Source organism: Engystomops pustulosus, chromosome 2 (genome assembly GCF_040894005.1).
Source record: "Engystomops pustulosus chromosome 2, aEngPut4.maternal, whole genome shotgun sequence".
In the NCBI taxonomy this organism is placed as follows: domain Eukaryota; kingdom Metazoa; phylum Chordata; class Amphibia; order Anura; family Leptodactylidae; genus Engystomops; species Engystomops pustulosus.
The window spans coordinates 213,484,500-213,502,378 of NC_092412.1; the positions used below are offsets into that span (position 1 = coordinate 213,484,500).

Consider the following 17,879-nt stretch of genomic DNA (forward strand, 5'->3'; position numbering starts at 1 on the left):
CAGGCACATTTCAATCCCTTGTATAAAGCCTACACAGAAGAGCATGTCAGTGGTCAGATTGTGAGCCCTCTGGTTCGGCATAATTTCCATTGTAATTCAATAGGTTGCAAATCAGCACTCTGGGTAAGGCGGATGTGGAAGACGTTTAACCCATGTCAACGAGAGGGCCATCTCACAATCTCTGTTGTAATTCATCACAGAGCTATTCGTGAGGTTAGACGTCAGGACTCTGGGTAAGTTGGATATGGAAGACCTTGATCTGCCCGATACCTCTACAAACTTGATCTGGAACCGAAAATGGCCTTCCCCCTGGTGATAACCACAGTAACCGGAAGCATTGAAGTATCCATCATGTCAATTTATGCTATAGCTTTGATGATTCCCTTTGCAGGAACCAAGAAGCTTACGCCAAAGCAGGACGGATGTTTTTACCAGTTGCTGACAACTTATCTTCTAAGTGCATCCATGCATGGCCAACAGACAGACCCCCATCTTACAAGAAGATACCATAGTTAAGTTGCCCACCATCTGGACATAGGTAGCACCTTCATTACACGACCCTGTCTATGCTCAAACCAGAAGCAGCTTAGAAAAATGGAACCTGTATGTCTCCATACACAGCCAGTTCTCCTCCTGCTCCCCATAAGGTCCCAGGGAGCTCATTCTATTATACACATTCTCTGACTCTAATATTGTAGTCACACAGAGAGAGCATTACATCCACATATGTAAAGTATCATCCCATTCACACAACACTTTCTTGGTGCTTTTTCATTTTTTTTTTTCAGGGAATAAAAGACCCCTAGGGAAACATTTACCCTCTATAAGTTCTTGATTTTGCATTTATTTAGTTTTTCCGTTTTCCCCTAGAGCAATGACTTGCAGAGCTGTACTAGATGTCAAAAGACATTGCTGCAGATTTAGAACTTGCACCACCTACCGATAAGAGACGCCAGCCAGAAGTTATTGGGTTAATAATGATATTTGCCAACATTTAAAAAATGTGCAATTCAGCTAAGAAGTTGCACCTGGGAAAATAATAAGGATATAGTAAAGAACACCAGTTTACTAAGCAGCCTTGGAGCATTTTTCTGTTTTAATATTGTAAATTTTCCTTTAACTCCCATCTCCAATCTAGAAACACAGAATATCCTCAAACGCCTCCTAGTGGTAGAAATATTTGGTGCACTTATTTCCCTTTCTACATACAGGCATGTATTATACTGTAGAAAAGTCACCTTTCTACACAAATCTTTAATAACTTTTTTTTGCCCTCTTCTCATGCAGTCAGATATTACAGTGTATTGTGAATTATGAGAAAGGGCTCATGGAGATAAAATAAGAGTTTAATTATAGAACCAGTCTATAGTTTTAGCTTGACATAACATTATCTGTGTGCAGATATCCGGGATAGTTGTATCTTTAGCCTCCTCTCCACACACAGGGAAGGCACTTTAAGTCCATAGAATAGAGAAGTCACCATCTATTGTGCACATCACACTGCAAGCTCTTCCCACAAGGAAGACATCTTTGGAAAGAAATTAAAAATGAACTCTTCTTTTGCGTCCTGTGTACTTTGTGTCTGCCCGAACTTCCCTGCAATGACAAAAAAAAAAAAACAATTCTCAAAAAGGCTGTAACAGCAAAGAACAGGCCACTTTGTAAATATCCAGCTCCTGACTGTACTGACAAGGCTCTAATCCTTATGGGAAATTTTTTTGATCATAGACAACTAGGGCTTGAACCCTTTAAAAAATAAATGGTATAGGTTTCATGTGGTGCTCACAGTAGGATAACAATCTGATCAGTGGGGACCCCAGTACTTGGTCATGTTGTTCAGTAATTTCAGACACTCGCAATACTGACAGGTTGCATGTTCGTTCACTTACTTTCCTTGACGTCTACGTCGTTCCTTTTTCTCCAGTATCCAGTCTCTGCTTTTCTTTGCAGATTTTCCTCGCATGTTTTTAAATCGCATCCTGGGTTATATAAAATAGTTTACGTTAGGAAAAGGCTTATATTAATAAATGTGAGAGGAAGGAAAACATGCCGGCAGCTCCTTGGGGGCAGGCACGACGTGGAACCTCTTTTACTCTTTGTCTGTCTTGGAAGCTGTGAGAGGACGTTATACCCCTTCAGCAGGTACAGACAGACATCTCACCATCAGAGGTACATGGTACTACATAGGATATAGAGAAGGCAGCACTACAACTAGCAAGAGCAGCAGAACGCATTACATTTCTTATATACACGAGGATGTCAGTGCTAGAAGGTTCTAGATTCTACTGTGCACAGTATTCTAGCTGTAATTTAAATTATGGACAAGTGTTTGCTATGTTTACATCAACCGCAGTTATAAACCAAGGCAGAGCCTCATGGTATTGAGTCACGGGGGATTTTTAAAGGGGTTGTCCAACAGTTATAAAACTAGCAGGGGATGGAGTTTAAAAAAAAAAAAAATACACCTGCTGCAGCACTCCCTGTGTCCATCAGGGCCACTGACTTTCAGATGGCCTTCCATGCCCGCCTGTCTCCTGTACCACTGCTGCATCAGGTACTGGGACAGGAGACGGGTGGGCATGGAAGTTGTCGGAGCAAGTACATGGGCACAGCTCTGACGAACAGCAGGGGCACTGGAGCAAGGGAAAGCCGCATCCCCCCCACCAGCTATTCATTTTTTAGAACAATTGAACAACACCTTCAATATTTTTATTGCCCATAATGGGATATTTATTCTTCTCCACCTTGATTTGTAGTGTATTGTCGTTTTTGTGAATTGTTATTTCTACTTTCTACACAGGACACCTTTGTTTTACAACATATATTTTCTTTACCTTTCATTGGTAAATGTTGCCTGATGTTTTGATCCCTGTTCCACCACTTCCTCACCCAGACCCTACGAAGAGGTGAAAGTCACAGCTTAACATTCTCAATATTTAGTCACAGTTAAAATAAATGTATTACACATGCCTAACATAATATCATAGATGTAGCCCAAGGAATGCATATTATAGGGCATTGGTGGCGAACCTATGGCACGGGTGCCAGAATTGGCACTCATAGCAATCTCTGTGGGCACTCAGGCTGTCACCCTAGCCAAGAGTTTGCTAGGAAAGACTCAAGGCCTCCTCCTGTAGTGGAAGGAAAGCCAGGACATTTCATGCTCCATTCTATTTTCAAACCCATCCTGGACCTGAGACAACTGGAGGGGAGAGGAGGTGTGGACACAGCTGGGTGACCATTAGAGCTACAGATCGAGGCCCTGTGTTTCTTACTGATCAGAGGAGCCTGAAGGAAAAGCTAAAATGATGCACAAATTTTTTTCTACTGTATCAGTGTCATCAGGACAGAGCGGGGAGCTAGAAGTTACTATTGAAATTGCCATGTTGGCACTTTGCAATAAAGAAGTGGGTACTCATCGTCGTTTGGGCACTCAGTCTCTTAGAGGTTCACCATCACTGTTATAGGGAATAAGATACTGATCCCTTCCACCCCCACCCACTTTCAGGACTTTTCAAGACACAAATTGTTGAAAGTTCTAAATACACGGTTCTGGAAAATTCCATATATGGTCCCAACATCACATGGGATATTTTTTTATATCAAACAAATAGTTTCCTCAATATCCCCACAAAAGAAGTGAGAGGTGCGAAATTATTTGTTTGATATTAAAAAATACATTAAGTAATGTGATGATTCCCAGTTGGACCATATATGGAATTTTCCAGAACCCTGTATCTAGAGCATACAACAATTTATGTGTCATCGATAGTGATGTACTGACATTTTACATTATTTTGAATCAAGTTGCTCATGTTTTTTTCTTGCGGTTGCTTATCTATTTATGAGTGGGTTCTATTTTGTGATATGATTGGGGGGACTCTTTAGATGAAATTTTGGCCCATACATAGTGTTGTTCATTCGGAATGTTTTGTTTTTTTGGTTTTTTTTGATCAAAACATTTTTATTGATAATTTTGTGTTATTTCAGAAACAATAAGATTACATGTAAACAGCACATACATTTATCCACTTACATCATGGGTACATAGTGACAAAGAGGCTACATAACATATCAACCAAGCCCCCCAGCCGGCTATCTCCCCTTGCCACCCCCACCCCCCCAGTCCGGTGTCCTCCCTACTCTCCCCTTACAACCATTATCAAGTCAGCCTGGATCCAAACCTATTGTTAGCATTGGATTCCTACCCATTAATATTTTCTTATGGGTTCCTAGTGTTTGTGCTAGCTAGTAGATATGGTAATCCCTGTCTGATAGATAGTAATGCTCCAGATGGAAGGCCTCGCTGAGCTAGCCACCCCATATTCTCTCAAATTTTTTTATTGCTTTTCATTTCAAATAAACTCCATACTCCAAGCGTATAATGTTATTCATCCTATTCTTATATTCCCGAAGGGTGAGAGGTGTATGCCTAATCCAATGGAACAAAATCGCCTTACGTGCCTGATATAGTGCCCTCTTGTTGCAGAGGTGTCCTGCATCTGTTCTGTCGGTATGCCCAAAAGGCACACTTTAGGGTAGGTGTTGGGTTTTAATACTTTATAATACAGTATACTCCCACCATGAATAAGGAAGGTCCAATCCATGTTTTTTTTAATTACATCCTCTAGGCAATGTTGTTCTATTGTTTTATTTTCACTATTTCCGCTACATATTTTCAAATTTTGTCATGTACACCCTATACATCTCTAAAGAAAAACATACCTTAGGTAATACTCCTGAAACACCTGCGAAAAGACACAAGAAAAACCTAAAAAAAATAAATAAAATAAATATAATTTGGAATAACATATACATCTGTGTAAATTGCATAACAGGAATACAGTTCACTTACTTCTTGGCTTTGGTACTGTTGGGATAGTCCACTACCATACCACCATTAAACCCAGCCCTCATCGCCTGTGCGGTTATCAGCTCTACCTATAAATATATATTAAAAAAATATATAAACATGAAAGGTGACATTATACAATCACACACATACAGGACATGAGAGCCAGAAGTCAGTGTTTTCCAATCGTTAACCTTTACTCATTTTTGCATTTCTGTTTTTTAATTCCCTCATTCCAAAAGAGATCATTGTTTTATTTTAACATTTACAGAGATGTGAGACGGCTTGTTATCTGCGATACAAATTGTACTGTTTAGTGGTGCCAATTTATATTCCATGCAATTTACTGGAAAGTTGGAAAAAAAAATTGACAAACACATTGTGGCATTTTCTTGTGACCACTTTCATTCTGTGCTCCAAATGATGTGTGTTCTCGGGAAAGAGGGGGGATTTAAACTTTTACTTTATTTATTTATTTATTTTTTACTATTATTTCAGACCCTCTACTTTAACCCCTCTTTACTAGTACGTCACATGTCGGGTCCCGGTACATGGAGAGGGCTCGCGGGCCAAGCCCTCTCCATAGCCGGTAAGTCTTTGCTGCATATTGCAGCAAAGGCTTACCGCTAACACCCGCGATCGGTGCTGCCATCTTTCCGTGGATCGTCGCTCCCCGTGACGATCCGTCGCCATGGTAGCTTCGGGTCTCACGAAGACCCAAAGCTACTTCGGGTTAACCCATTCATTACAATGTGCTGTCAGCACATTGTAATGTATGAGGAGTAAAATCCCCATATACTGCATACAGTAGTATGGCAGTATATGATAGGATCGTACAGACACCCTATGGTTAAAGTACCGTAGGGAGTCTGAAAAATAGTAAAAATAAAAAAAAAGTTAATAAAAAAAATTATAATAAAAAACCTAAAAATTCAAATCACCCCCCTTTCCCTAGAATTGATATAAATATAAATAAACAGTAAAAATCATAAACACATTAGGTATCGCCGCGTCCAAAAATGCCTGATCTATCAAAATATAACGGTTTTTCACTGCGTTTAACCCCATAACGGAAAATCGTGCCCAAAGTCGTAAATGGCACTTTTTTGCCTTTAAAAATTCTATAAAAAGTGATCAAAAGGTCGTACAGTCCTAAAAATGATAACATTGTAAACGTCATCAAAAAAACGACACCACCCACAGCTCCGTACACCAAAGTATGAAAAAGTTATTAGCGCCAGAAGATGGCAAAATCCCCCCCAAAAAATTTTTTTGTACAGGTTTTAATTTTTTTTAAATGTATGAAAACATTATAAAACCTATATAAATGTGTTATCCCCGTAATCGTACCGACCCAAAGAATAAAGTAGACATGTAATTTGGGGTGCACAGTGAAATCCGTAAAATCCAAGCCCACAAGAATACGGCACAAATGCGGGGTTTTTTTGCCAATTTCACTGCATTTGGAATTTTTTTCCCAATTCCCAGTACACTGCATGGATTATTAAATGCCACCATTTTGAAGTGTAATTTGTTATGCAGAAAATAAGCCATCACACAGCTCTGTACATGGAAAAAATAAAAAAGTTAGATTTTTGAATCTATTTTTTCAGATTGCGCATCTATGATGCATGATGAGCGTTTGCACGGCGCTGGAAGGCTGGGTCTACTTTTTTAAAAAAATCCAATTTTTATTGGTATTCTAATATGGTAGTAACAGGTTAAAAATAAACATAAAAAATATATATAATTTGTTTAAAAGAGAACTACGCGTTTCGCGCTCGAACCGAGCGCTTCCTCTGGTTCATGTTCAAGTAGACCCTTCCAGCGCCGTGCAAATGCTCATCATGCATCATAGATGCGCAATCTGAAAAAATAGTTTCTGTCCTTTGGAGTTTCTTCCCACAGAAAAGGATCAACCCCGAGAGCGTGGCTGCAGGGAGACGCTAACGGAAAAAACCACTAAACGCGACTCAGAGTTGTGCCTGTCAGCACAACTCCACCAGGTGAGAAGTTTCACTATTACCCATCTTAAAATTTACCAGAGGATACTACACCATAGGAGCGCCCTTTCCCTTCCACTATTGTTACAGATTTTTGAATGTGGGGAGTGAAAAATGAAAACGCAAAATCGAAAAAGGGCCGCGGCGGGAAGGGGTTAACCCTGTCATGTCTGATTATTCATACTATATACAGCAATATTACTGTATGCAGTATATAGCAATTTTACTGATGATTTCTAATAGCCAGACATTAGCTGGCTATTAGAGATCATTATACAAGCCTACAAGAATCTGAGACTGTGGGCTGCCATGGCAAACAATCCGCACCATCTGATGACGTCATGTGGGCAGCGCTCCGTTGGCAGGGATGTTGGGTGTTGTGGTTGGGTTCGACAGGTAAACTTTTGCAATCGGTGCAGGCGCCAACCGTGGCAGTAACTGGTGGTTGTGACACTAACCCACCAGTCCATAAGGGCCTGTGGATGGTTTGGTGTTCCAAATCACCTCGAAAGGTTCCCTCCAACTTAAAATTTTAATAATTAGCAATTAAAAGTTAAAGCTTTATACCTTCTTCATCTGTAAATATTTCTACTCTGGTTGGCGCTATAGCCCTGGTAACCTAGTGTGCATCAATATTGGATACAAAACATTAGGCTGGTTCCCTTACATATACATAAAAGCCATGCATGACAATCCGTAACGTAGCCTAAGTGTGTGATGACATAATGTCCCCACCTGCTCCGCATTCTCAGGATACAGCTGAAGAACTGCACGTGCGCCCCGAGCCTGAAAGCAATAAAATAATCAGGTGAACTTGATCTGTTGCCGTTCATAAACTTATAACAATCCAAAATTACTTTAAAAAAATTTACACAAACCTAATGAAAATTAAAAGTAATACAACCCACATGTTATTTTTAGGTCTCACTATGCACTGAAACCATTTGCCTTTCTCCATTAGGGCTCATGAGCTGTTCCAACCACAGCGTTTTAGGAATTTATTTCCAGCTTCCCGGTACATTTCATGGAATACTAAATGGTGGCACTACAGTTTTTCCGATAGATAAAAGGCCCTTTGTATAGGTTTGTGATCATTAAAAATAAAAGGTCAGAAATTAAAAATGTAAATGGGCTGCGTCCTCAAAAGGTTATAGAATCTGAAAACCCAGGCAACCTTTACCCAGCTTTTATCCCAATTAAACTACCAGACCCCTCAGGTACCGCACAGGAGATAAAAGGCAATTAAAGACATCTGCAGTATCCATTTCCAACTATTAGAAACCAAATACTGAATTGACTCTCCCCCTGCATCCTCTAAAATTGACTCATCTCATCATTTTTACATGATGTTGTAGTGAATTTTTTTTGTAAACAGGTGAGGTGTTACATAAATGAAAGAATTCCAGAAAGGGCATTTCATGCCCTACCTGAGAGGACTAGTACTTTCATATTGTAAAATCTGGTGACAGGTTCCCTTTGAGAATCTAATGCCCATAGTAAATTTACCAACGCAGATCTGTTCTGTGCTTGGATCCCTGTAATGTCAGGGCAACACACAGAACTGTATTTAGTACAATACACATGGTAAATAGGTGAATGTGAACTACCAAAGTATACTCACCAATGAGGAGTAAAGAGTAGAGAAGAAGTGGAAGATCCTTCGAGGAGGGTTATGTATCTTCTTATCAGCATTACAAAGCCACTGCAGAGCAGAAATACTAGCAGGAAGACAATCCATTACTAGAATGTTTACATTTGTGCACAACTATTAATTCTACAATCTTTAGTAGTTATAGTTGTTTCGCTCCATGTCATTTACCTGATACAGCCATCAAACGTTCCCGGTCGGAATGGAATACCTTGCCCCATATCCCCAAGGATCAAGTCTCCCTCTACCTCACGCTCTAATGCCACATCTATAGAGGAAATAAGAGGAGAGATTATTAGAGGAGATAGAAAAAGTGCAATCTCATGATCAATTGCATCTGAAACTAAATCAACTTACCCAGCATTGCAGTGCTGATATCAATGCCCACCCAGTGATGCCCCTCTTCAGATATGTAGTCGCCACTCAGACCAGACCCACAGCTACAAAAGAAAAAAAAAGTGTAAAGAAGATCTACACAGAAGCTAGAAAATACAACAAAAAAAAAAAAAAAACAAAAAAAACAAATTATATATTATATATATATATATATATATATAATCAAAATCCATCATGATAAACCAGGGACACTTACTCATGGATCCAGGCACCGTGACTGTGGTAATCTTCCTATAATCGTTATCCATGGCCTCCATCCTTCTAAAACCTACTTTATGCTAATGAGCCTGAAGGGCTCTGGTCAGCGTTATCAGAGACCCTCTGATAACAGGCTGTTTGTATCTGAGTGAAGTTGGCCCCCTCACCTTGTTCAAATCAAACAAAATTGGTGTCAAACGTTTGTGCTACGCCATCGTTTTTAAGATATTAAAAAAAGTTTCCAGAGGTCAACCAGCCAAAGCACATTACCCAAAGTAAACAAAACTGCTGCCATGTTTTCTTTGTGCTGCTTTTGTTTTGAAGATATTAACAAAATTGTGTTAACGAAAAGGTCGATCAGCCCCCCACAAACACACATTAACCGAAACAAAACTGTCAAACATTTGTGCAGCAAAAATTTCGTTTGTGCTGCAAACATTTAAGGTATGTTTAGATGAGTTAAGGTGTTTAGGATGAACTGTTAAAAAAAAAAAAAAAACAACCCTAGTGACACTTCTCTGGTTTGATCACCAGGGGTGGTAGCAAACACATTGTACTTTTAAAGGAAAAAAACTACTTACTTCTGGAAAAAATTATCAATACATAAAAATGATAGTAGCATAAACTACAATTTTTTCTGCGGACTTGACATCAGTTTTTTCTATTATGTTATTGTGGGGGGGGGGGGGAGTTGACTGACCTTTTGACCTTTATAATTTCGTTAATATCTTCAAAACAAAAGCAGCACAAACAAAAACTTGAGCAGCACAAATGTAACACAATTGACTGGCACCAGTTTTGTTTAATTTGGGTAACGTGGGAGGCAGGTTAACCTCTGAGTGGTTTCTGCAGCAGAGATTTTAATTTGTGCTACTATTGTTCTTAAGATATTTATATATCAAATTAAAATTTCTGCTGCAGAAACCAGTACAAACATTTGACACCAATTTTGTCTGATTTGAACAAGGTGGTGTGGGGCGGGTGGGGGGTGCAACCTCACTCAGGTACAGTTACACTGTACAGGAGCTCTCCTACTGTGTGCCGAAACTTCTTCTGCTGAGATAACATCAGGCAGAGGGAGTGGGAGTGCGAGACACTAACAGCCAGTGATTCTACAGCAAGGAGGTGTGCTGATAACACCCCAAAGAGTCCTTCTGGCTCAGAAACATTAACAACACCTTAGAAAAGCACATGAGTGAAATCTGGTTCATAGAAATCTCATTATACCGTTTAGTTAAAATTTAATTCATTTTATTTAATCATTACACTTATTTAAAAACAACAGTATGACAATATGATTTGTGAAATACAAGCAAAAGTTAAATTATCCTCGGGAGTTCCACTGAGGCGTCCACACTCCACAGAAACACAGGAATATATCCAGGTTGCTGTCCACATATAAACTAGTCAAAAAGGTATTATAAAGTGCCAGTGCCCTGATATCCATACATAAATTTGTCACAAGAAGTATTGTAAAGTGCCAGTGCAACAGTAAATAGCAGTACAACCTGACATAAGTATGTGGCTAAAGTTTTAAGTCTTATGTGCCCTTTTTATGTTTGTATGAAAATGGCGAAACTGGCTTACCCATGTTCTGTTTGGTGTGGGCGCTGATACCCCGACGCGCGTTTCGCGTTGCCGCTTCTTCAGGGGGTCACTTCTTGTGACAAATTTATGTATGGATATCAGGGCACTGGCACTTTATAATACCTTTTTGACTAGTTTATATGTGGACAGCAACCTGGATATATTCCTGTGTTTCTGTGGAGTGTGGACGCCTCAGTGGAACTCCCGAGGATAATTTAACTTTTGCTTGTATTTCACAAATCATATTGTCATACTGTTGTTTTTAAATAAGTGTAATGATTAAATAAAATGAATTAAATTTTAACTAAACGGTATAATGAGATTTCTATGAACCAGATTTCACTCGTGCTTTTCTAAGGTGTTGTTAAGGGTTAATAGAGTGGGTTCGCATAAATTTACGAACAAATGACACGACTGAATTTTGTGCTAACTTTTTGGCTTGGCTCAGAAACATAATGATATTAAAAAGAAGGAAGCCATGTATAACAAATATAAGAAGGTTACCATAATCAGGGTGCGTGGACCTATGAGTGTCCCTGGTTTATCATGCTTCCTGTAAATTCCAATGTGGGGCTTCTACAAACAGGCCTCATATTTCCAGTCCATCCTGAAGATTAAGGATCCGATTGAGAGCTGGAGAATTTGAGAGACAAGCTGACTTCAAGAAGTACATTAAGAGTAACATATAATGCGTTATTTGGATAACCCTGCCCAGAGTTCACTTGCTGCTAAATATAAGGAACATTCAAACCCTTGACCATTGTGGTCATACGATCATCATAATGTTATAGCAGATTAACGTATATGCAATGTCCTGCAACCTACCCAACATCAAGGAGGTAGCAGGGCTGATCCTCAGGTAAGCACAGCAGCTCCACCGCTCGCTCCGACATTTGTGACTGAATCTCTATAATACGGGAGCTGCAAGGTAAAGCAAGAGGTTTTCAGGTTTTGTCACAAATATTTCATGAAATATTTATATACACACACAGAGCAGCACTCCAAAAATTTCAGTAACCAAAGTTGAAGGAGTTCTCCAGCTACATACAAGTTAGCCACCATCTCAGTGAAGAGACCCCCATGGGTCACGGGAATAGAGGTCCGTTGTACCACCGTCGTAGCCCAAGATGAAGAGAGCACCCGGTCGTACATGCGGCGGCTGCTCTATTCAGCTCTAAGGCGCTTATGGAGATTGCAAATTACGACGCCCTGTCTGTCACCTCGGGCTACCACGGAGGAACAACAGAACCCCTTTTTCGTGATCCGTATCATTGAGGCCCCCACTGATCAGCAAGTTAGCCGCTATTCTTGGTCATGAATTTAACTTGTATGTGGCTGGAGAACCCCTTTAAACTCCTTTATTCACCCAGTGCCCACAGGAACGTTATGGCTTGAGATAGGCTCCTATCCCTGTGAGCCAATAGGTTGCCGAGAACACCAAAATCCTTGCAATGCTGTTGTTTTATCTTATTTAATAAATGGATCTGGTCTAAGTCCTGAGCTGGCCCTGGGGAATCCCTGTAATTCTTGCTTCTTTCTACTTTTTTTTCCATATATGTTTATCCCCCCACAAATACAACATATATAAGCAAAGAGTCGTCCTTACTTCTGTGTGTATTTCCTGGCTTCAGCCTCATTGTAGAACTATGAGGAATATACAAGGGAGATAGATATTTTTAAATTAAAGGAAAACATGAGATGCACAGGAGAAGATACATAATACATGATTATTATACTCCTACTGATTAATGCATTGGAACAAGATGTTGGAATGACAAACAGCTTAAAAGAAATCTACCATTTGATGCATTATGAACCAAGCATAACATGAGAATGCTGAAGCTACACGGATGCAGCAACATATCTTGTTTAATCCCTGTGCTGAGTGGAGTATATAATTATGATAATGAAGCTTTGCCGCTTCTGTGCCTGGCTCAGTGCGGTATGCAGTGCTCTGGAGGATGATGTAATCAATCACTGCAAGATCACCCAGCTGCTGTTTATGAGTGATCCAGCTCAGATTGATTAGTCCTGTCTGGACAGTTCAGAAAACTCTGTGTAATATGTTTAACAACGGCAGGTTGAAGCAATGAAGCTTTCCCATGGTCCTGAATGTTATATTTGTTTTTTTCAGCAAAACCACTCAGCTCAGGGATTAAACAAGATGTGTGCCTGCTGTTTTCTTCATAATGCACACAATGAAATGGTAGATTTCCTTTAAGCCAAAATTTACACAGCCAAGTGCAGGCCAGTCAGTGTATCATATTACTCTTATGAATTATAAAAAAAGAAAAAAAAAGTATTCTTCCACATAGCTGATCGTGGTATGATGTGAAGTGTGTAACTACACCGCTGCAGAGGTAACAGTGAATTCTTCAATAACTTGTGTGAGGGCCATGGCTCCCCAGCAGAGCCGCCATCTGTTTGAGAGCAGAACCTGCACAGATAACTGCAATGATATCATCTACACAGAAAATGACAACCCTCACCAGATCTGCAGGTCCAGTCCGCTCCGGTCTCTTCACACTCCCAGCCATGATTTTAGCTCCTCCGGTCGTTTCCACACGTGAAGCATGCGCCGCACACAAATTACGTCATTTTCAGGTTCCTTCAATTCCTCCCACCAGAGGCCGACATTGATACTACAAATGTGTCTGCACTGAAGGAGCCATTCAATTACTAGAGGTCTTCAACAAAATGGCTACGGCGTTCATAGTAGTTCCAAGCCTCGTTTGGGCGACGAATACTGTCATTGGTTAGATAAGTTGATTGACACGTCAGACAGCCACTGACATTACAGTTCACGACTCTGACGCTTTACCGGCCCGCCTCTGCAGCGTGTCACGTGTTAGGCTGTAACAGTGCCGGTCTCCGCTTCGGTAGATATGGCGGAGGTCAGCTTAAGGTTGTTACGGAGTAAAGCGCGGCCGCAGCTGCTCGAGGAAAGGATTCTTTGTGGTGGCAAACATGGCGTTTCTTTGGTGCTTCCATTGGAGATATCGAGTGCAGCGGCAGCCAATGAAGCTGGCAGTGACCTGCGGTTCTATGCATTGTGGCCCTCAGGAACCAGCAGGGGACGGACTGTGGGCAGACAGATGAGCAGCAGACAAGAGTTTCGTCTGTATTCCCAATGGACGGGATCGAGAAACTCCTATCACCAAAATGGCAACCGCAGAAATGGCCCCAATGGTGCTGAGGACTCGGGGTCCCCCCTGTATAAGAGCCGCACCGCATACTACGATATTTTGGAGGTGTCAGGCAATGCCACCCAGTCCCAGATCAAGACGGCCTACTACAAGCAGACCTTCCGCTATCACCCCGACCGCAACTCCGGAAACGAGGACGCCACCAGGCATTTTGGGCAGGTGACTGAAGCCTATCACATACTGGGCAGCGTCAGCCTGAGGAAGAAGTACGACCGCGGCATCCTCAGCCACGAAGACGTCCGCTCCGCCAGCAAACCAAGCGGGAAGAGCCCTTCACGTAAAGAAGGAGGCGCCAAGAGAGAGGCCTCCACTTCGTCCTCCTCCGCCACCCCCGCCAGGCAGATGTTTGATTTTGACGCCTTCTACCAGGCGCATTACGGGGAACAGTTGGCTCGCGAACAGATGTGGAAAGAACGGCGGGAGCATATAAAGAAGCAGAAGCAGGAGAAGGGAATGTCTGACCGCTTTAATAAGCTGGGAGAGGTGTCCGCCATCCTGCTGTTACTGTCCGCCGCTGTTATGCTCCTCTCAATACGTTAAAGACTGTCACTGTGATGAGTGTCTATAGTCAAGTGGTAACTTCGTGGAAGCGGTTGATCCCCTAACTTTAAACCGGTTTTCCTATCGTAGTCATGAGTGCACTGGAATGTGTCCCATTCGTTATAATGGATGGAGACCGCCTTATGATGCCTCTCCTCTGCTCATTATGGAGACTGGGAACCCTCATTGTCAGAAATGTTAAGACCCCAAACAATCCATCATTTTATATCCAATCCATGTGTAATATGAGGGAGATTTCTGCATCAAGAGGAAGTGAACAGTCCACACATATCAGGGATGATGGTTATAACCAAGAAGTCCATGTTTTTCTCCCCATTGAAGCCACTAGTACCTAAGAGATGTAGTTACTCAGGATCTCTGCGTTCAGCTGAAAACCGCCCGATTCTTTGTCACTGAATGCTCGCCTGCCCCCATTTCCCCTCTCCGTGACAACTTTAACCTTCAGTTTGGAGCCCGCTAGTGCCATCATTAAGAGGGGAAGTGCAGGTGAACGTTCAACGCAGAACACAGAATTGGGCTATGTGCACATCTGTGACGGGCTGTCAAAAATCAGACACAATAGTGCAATAGGCATATTGAGAGAGGCAGAATTTTACCTGGTTAAGTAGAAGAGTTCCAAGCCTTGTTTGGGTGATCTCTGGTAACTAACACTATCATTGTTTTGCAGAAGGTGACTCCAATGTATTCAGAAGATCTGTGAAGCCACTTTTGCCCTGTTTGCTTTTTGTTTTTTCGTTCCCATAGTGGAGCAGAGAAACACTAAATCCACAGCCGTAAAACATAGTAACCAGCAAAATTTCAGAAGAATGCAGGCACGGGACAGGAACCCCCCGTGCCCGTCCCCTCAACTGTCTGTCGCTCCTCTCTACACCCACATAGCGTGGAGGTGGCGTATTTCCTATTTTAATAGCAAATTCTTGCACTGCGCAAGATTTTTTTTTCACTGCTGCCATGCCAGAAAACTGGCATAGAAGCCGTGATAAATTTCCCTTTATATGTAGCATCTTCCAAAAGTAGAATTGGAAATGGCTCAATCGCGTATGCTGAGCTTTTGTTGGCTGTAGATCGTGCCATGTGCTGCCATACTGGGTGCTTCTTGGTATTACAGAACTAAATATGTGAAAATGGAGGCATTCAAGGATTTAGTAGGTCCCTATGAGCTAGAATGAGAGTTCATTTCTGCCTAAAAAATGTACTGAAATGTTTTCCTGTGGGTGAAAAAGATGCAAGTGACTGTATTCTATGGAAACTTTGTCAAAATCACAATCCTAAGATTTTACATAACCTTCTGTGGGGCCCTTAGAACTATAGCAGGGAGGACACTGCATCAAAGTGTCACGTCATAGCAGTGAAGTCGGGTGGTACAAGTAGCTCCACAACCTTGAGATGTAATAGACTTATCTGGTTATAGTACAGAGGTGAATATTTATGGTGCTGTAAGAATGTTTACAGTCTGTATGATACAAGTAAATGACTTCTGAATTCTGTTTATAAAGCCAATCCTCGTAAGCCACGTGACCCTGTGACTGTAAAGATCAGTGCCTTTCTCCTGAGCACAGGACCACCGCACTTTATAGTATTTATTGTATTTCTCCAGATTGTAAATATTACAGAAAATGTACAGTAATGCGAACAAAGCCTTGTACATAAAAGGGAATATGGAAGATCTATCTCTTTCCGTTGTTTATTTCTTTCATTGTGCTCCCAAGTGCCTAACATCTCCACATCTGCTTTCATTGCTGCTAAGGATTTTTTTAATGTTATTTTAATGCCAAATAAACTGTTATGGTAAATGGTTTTGGTTGCCATAAAACACTCGTGTACACAGGAAATGAGAATGGGTAAAAAAAAATCTCCTGCTAACACATCGGCTGAATTAATAGCTTATATAAAGGTCCTTTCTTTCAGTAATTACAGTATTGGCACATTTATAAAGCGCCCTAAACACTTTCTTCAATATTTACAATGTAAATGTCCGAAAGAAAGGTTGTAAAGATGAGGAATCCTTCTGACAAACGTGATTGGGTCTAAAAATACAGGACACACATCTGCACTACGCTGTATGCAGCATCATATAATACTTCTGGAGCTCACAGAAGTACAACTCTATTGTGTTCATATGAATATCAATCAGACCGGGAAATGCTGCCGAAATATGGATATTAATGTGAAAGGGGTCTGAATGTTGTGCTGCATGACCAGAGAAGAACAACTGAGGTAGAACTTGCAGCAATACTTCATAAGGCGAACTCTTACTACCTAACACTAGCCAAAACCCCCTCACTCAGTCAAAGCAGTTCCCTACACTGTACTGAAGAGACACAACCAGGTCAAAACACCACTGCCTACAGTGGGGATTCTGTTCCTTCTAGATATATACTGTATTGGCTTTTATCTAACAAATCATTTCATATATTAGGCTTCCTGGAGGTCATGCTTGATGGTAAGGCCTTACTTACAAGGTAGCTCCTTATCTCATCCCTGAAAACTTAAATACATATTTCCCAGAATCCCCTATTGGAGAATCAATGGCTATAAGTCTCGATAAGGAGAGCTCTTACTTCCAGGCTCTATACAATAGGATAGAATAATGGCTATTTGCAGAAACCTTTCCCTAAAGTGCACAGATCATTAACCATACTAATTAGTTAATGAGTGAAGAGCAGTAACTGAAAACTGCTGGGCAGCAATTAGAAGAAATGAGAGGGTCAGACTGCTGCTGAGAAGAAACTCCTCACACAGTGCAGGCTCATACTAGGGGGAGATGTCTGTAGGATACAGATATGATTGGAAATCAAAGTGAGAGAGAAACAGGATTTATTTGTATATATCAGAGGATCATAAAGAGTTACATCAACCAATCTACTGCGCAGACCTGACTGACACGCATCGTACACAGAACGTGGAGAGGTGTCTGATCGCACCTCTGCAGAGGCTCACTAAAGCGCACACAGGCTGACATGGTGCCGCCATCAAACAACCACAGACCTCACTGTGTATACACACCCTACAATGTGTTATATACCGCTCCCCATCACCAAGAACCAGACGTTTACTACTCACTTAAACCTGAATACAATAACCCATCACACATCAACGAAGAAGGATTACGCTTTCCATCTGTGATTTTAAGTCCCCTTCCACACTTGCGTTGCAGATCACGTCAGAGTTTGATCCGGGTGCGATCAGGATTTGGTCAGTGAAAAACTGACATTTTGCATCAGAGTTCAATCAGTTTTCAGTCAGAGTTTGTTCATTGTCTCAGTTTTTCACGAGCGTTTTCAATGCAATTTCAATGTGTTTTTCATGCGCAGGTAATGCGCGTGAAAGGACTCAGGACTGAGCTGTATCTTTTCCATGGCAATTGATGCGTGAAAAATGCATTGCACTTGCATGTGTCTCAGAGTGTAATGCGTTTTTGATGCGTC

The 17,879-nt window shown here is 41.2% G+C and overlaps 2 protein-coding genes across 2 annotated transcripts; one reads left to right on the plus strand and one right to left on the minus strand.

Annotated features, from left to right (window-relative positions):
• Nucleotides 1–1,328: 1,328 nt before the first annotated feature.
• BUD23 (BUD23 rRNA methyltransferase and ribosome maturation factor) lies at nt 1,329–13,351 on the minus strand. The gene is made up of 12 exons (XM_072138066.1): nt 13,174–13,351; nt 12,291–12,328; nt 11,510–11,605; nt 8,861–8,943; nt 8,675–8,771; nt 8,477–8,573; nt 7,591–7,641; nt 4,856–4,941; nt 4,726–4,771; nt 2,835–2,896; nt 1,890–1,979; nt 1,329–1,596 (listed from the first exon to the last, which is right to left on the minus strand). The coding sequence occupies exons 1-12, from the start codon at nt 13,219–13,221 to the stop codon at nt 1,542–1,544; spliced, it is 849 nt and encodes a 282-aa protein (XP_071994167.1). The 5' UTR covers nt 13,222–13,351; the 3' UTR covers nt 1,329–1,541.
• Nucleotides 13,352–13,861: 510 nt separating this feature from the next.
• Nucleotides 13,862–16,119, plus strand: DNAJC30 (DnaJ heat shock protein family (Hsp40) member C30). The gene is given in 2 exon segments (XM_072138067.1): nt 13,862–13,895; nt 13,898–16,119. Coding segments are annotated over 2 exon segments (567 nt in total). The 3' UTR covers nt 14,431–16,119.
• The last annotated feature ends 1,760 nt before the right edge of the window (nt 16,120–17,879 follow it).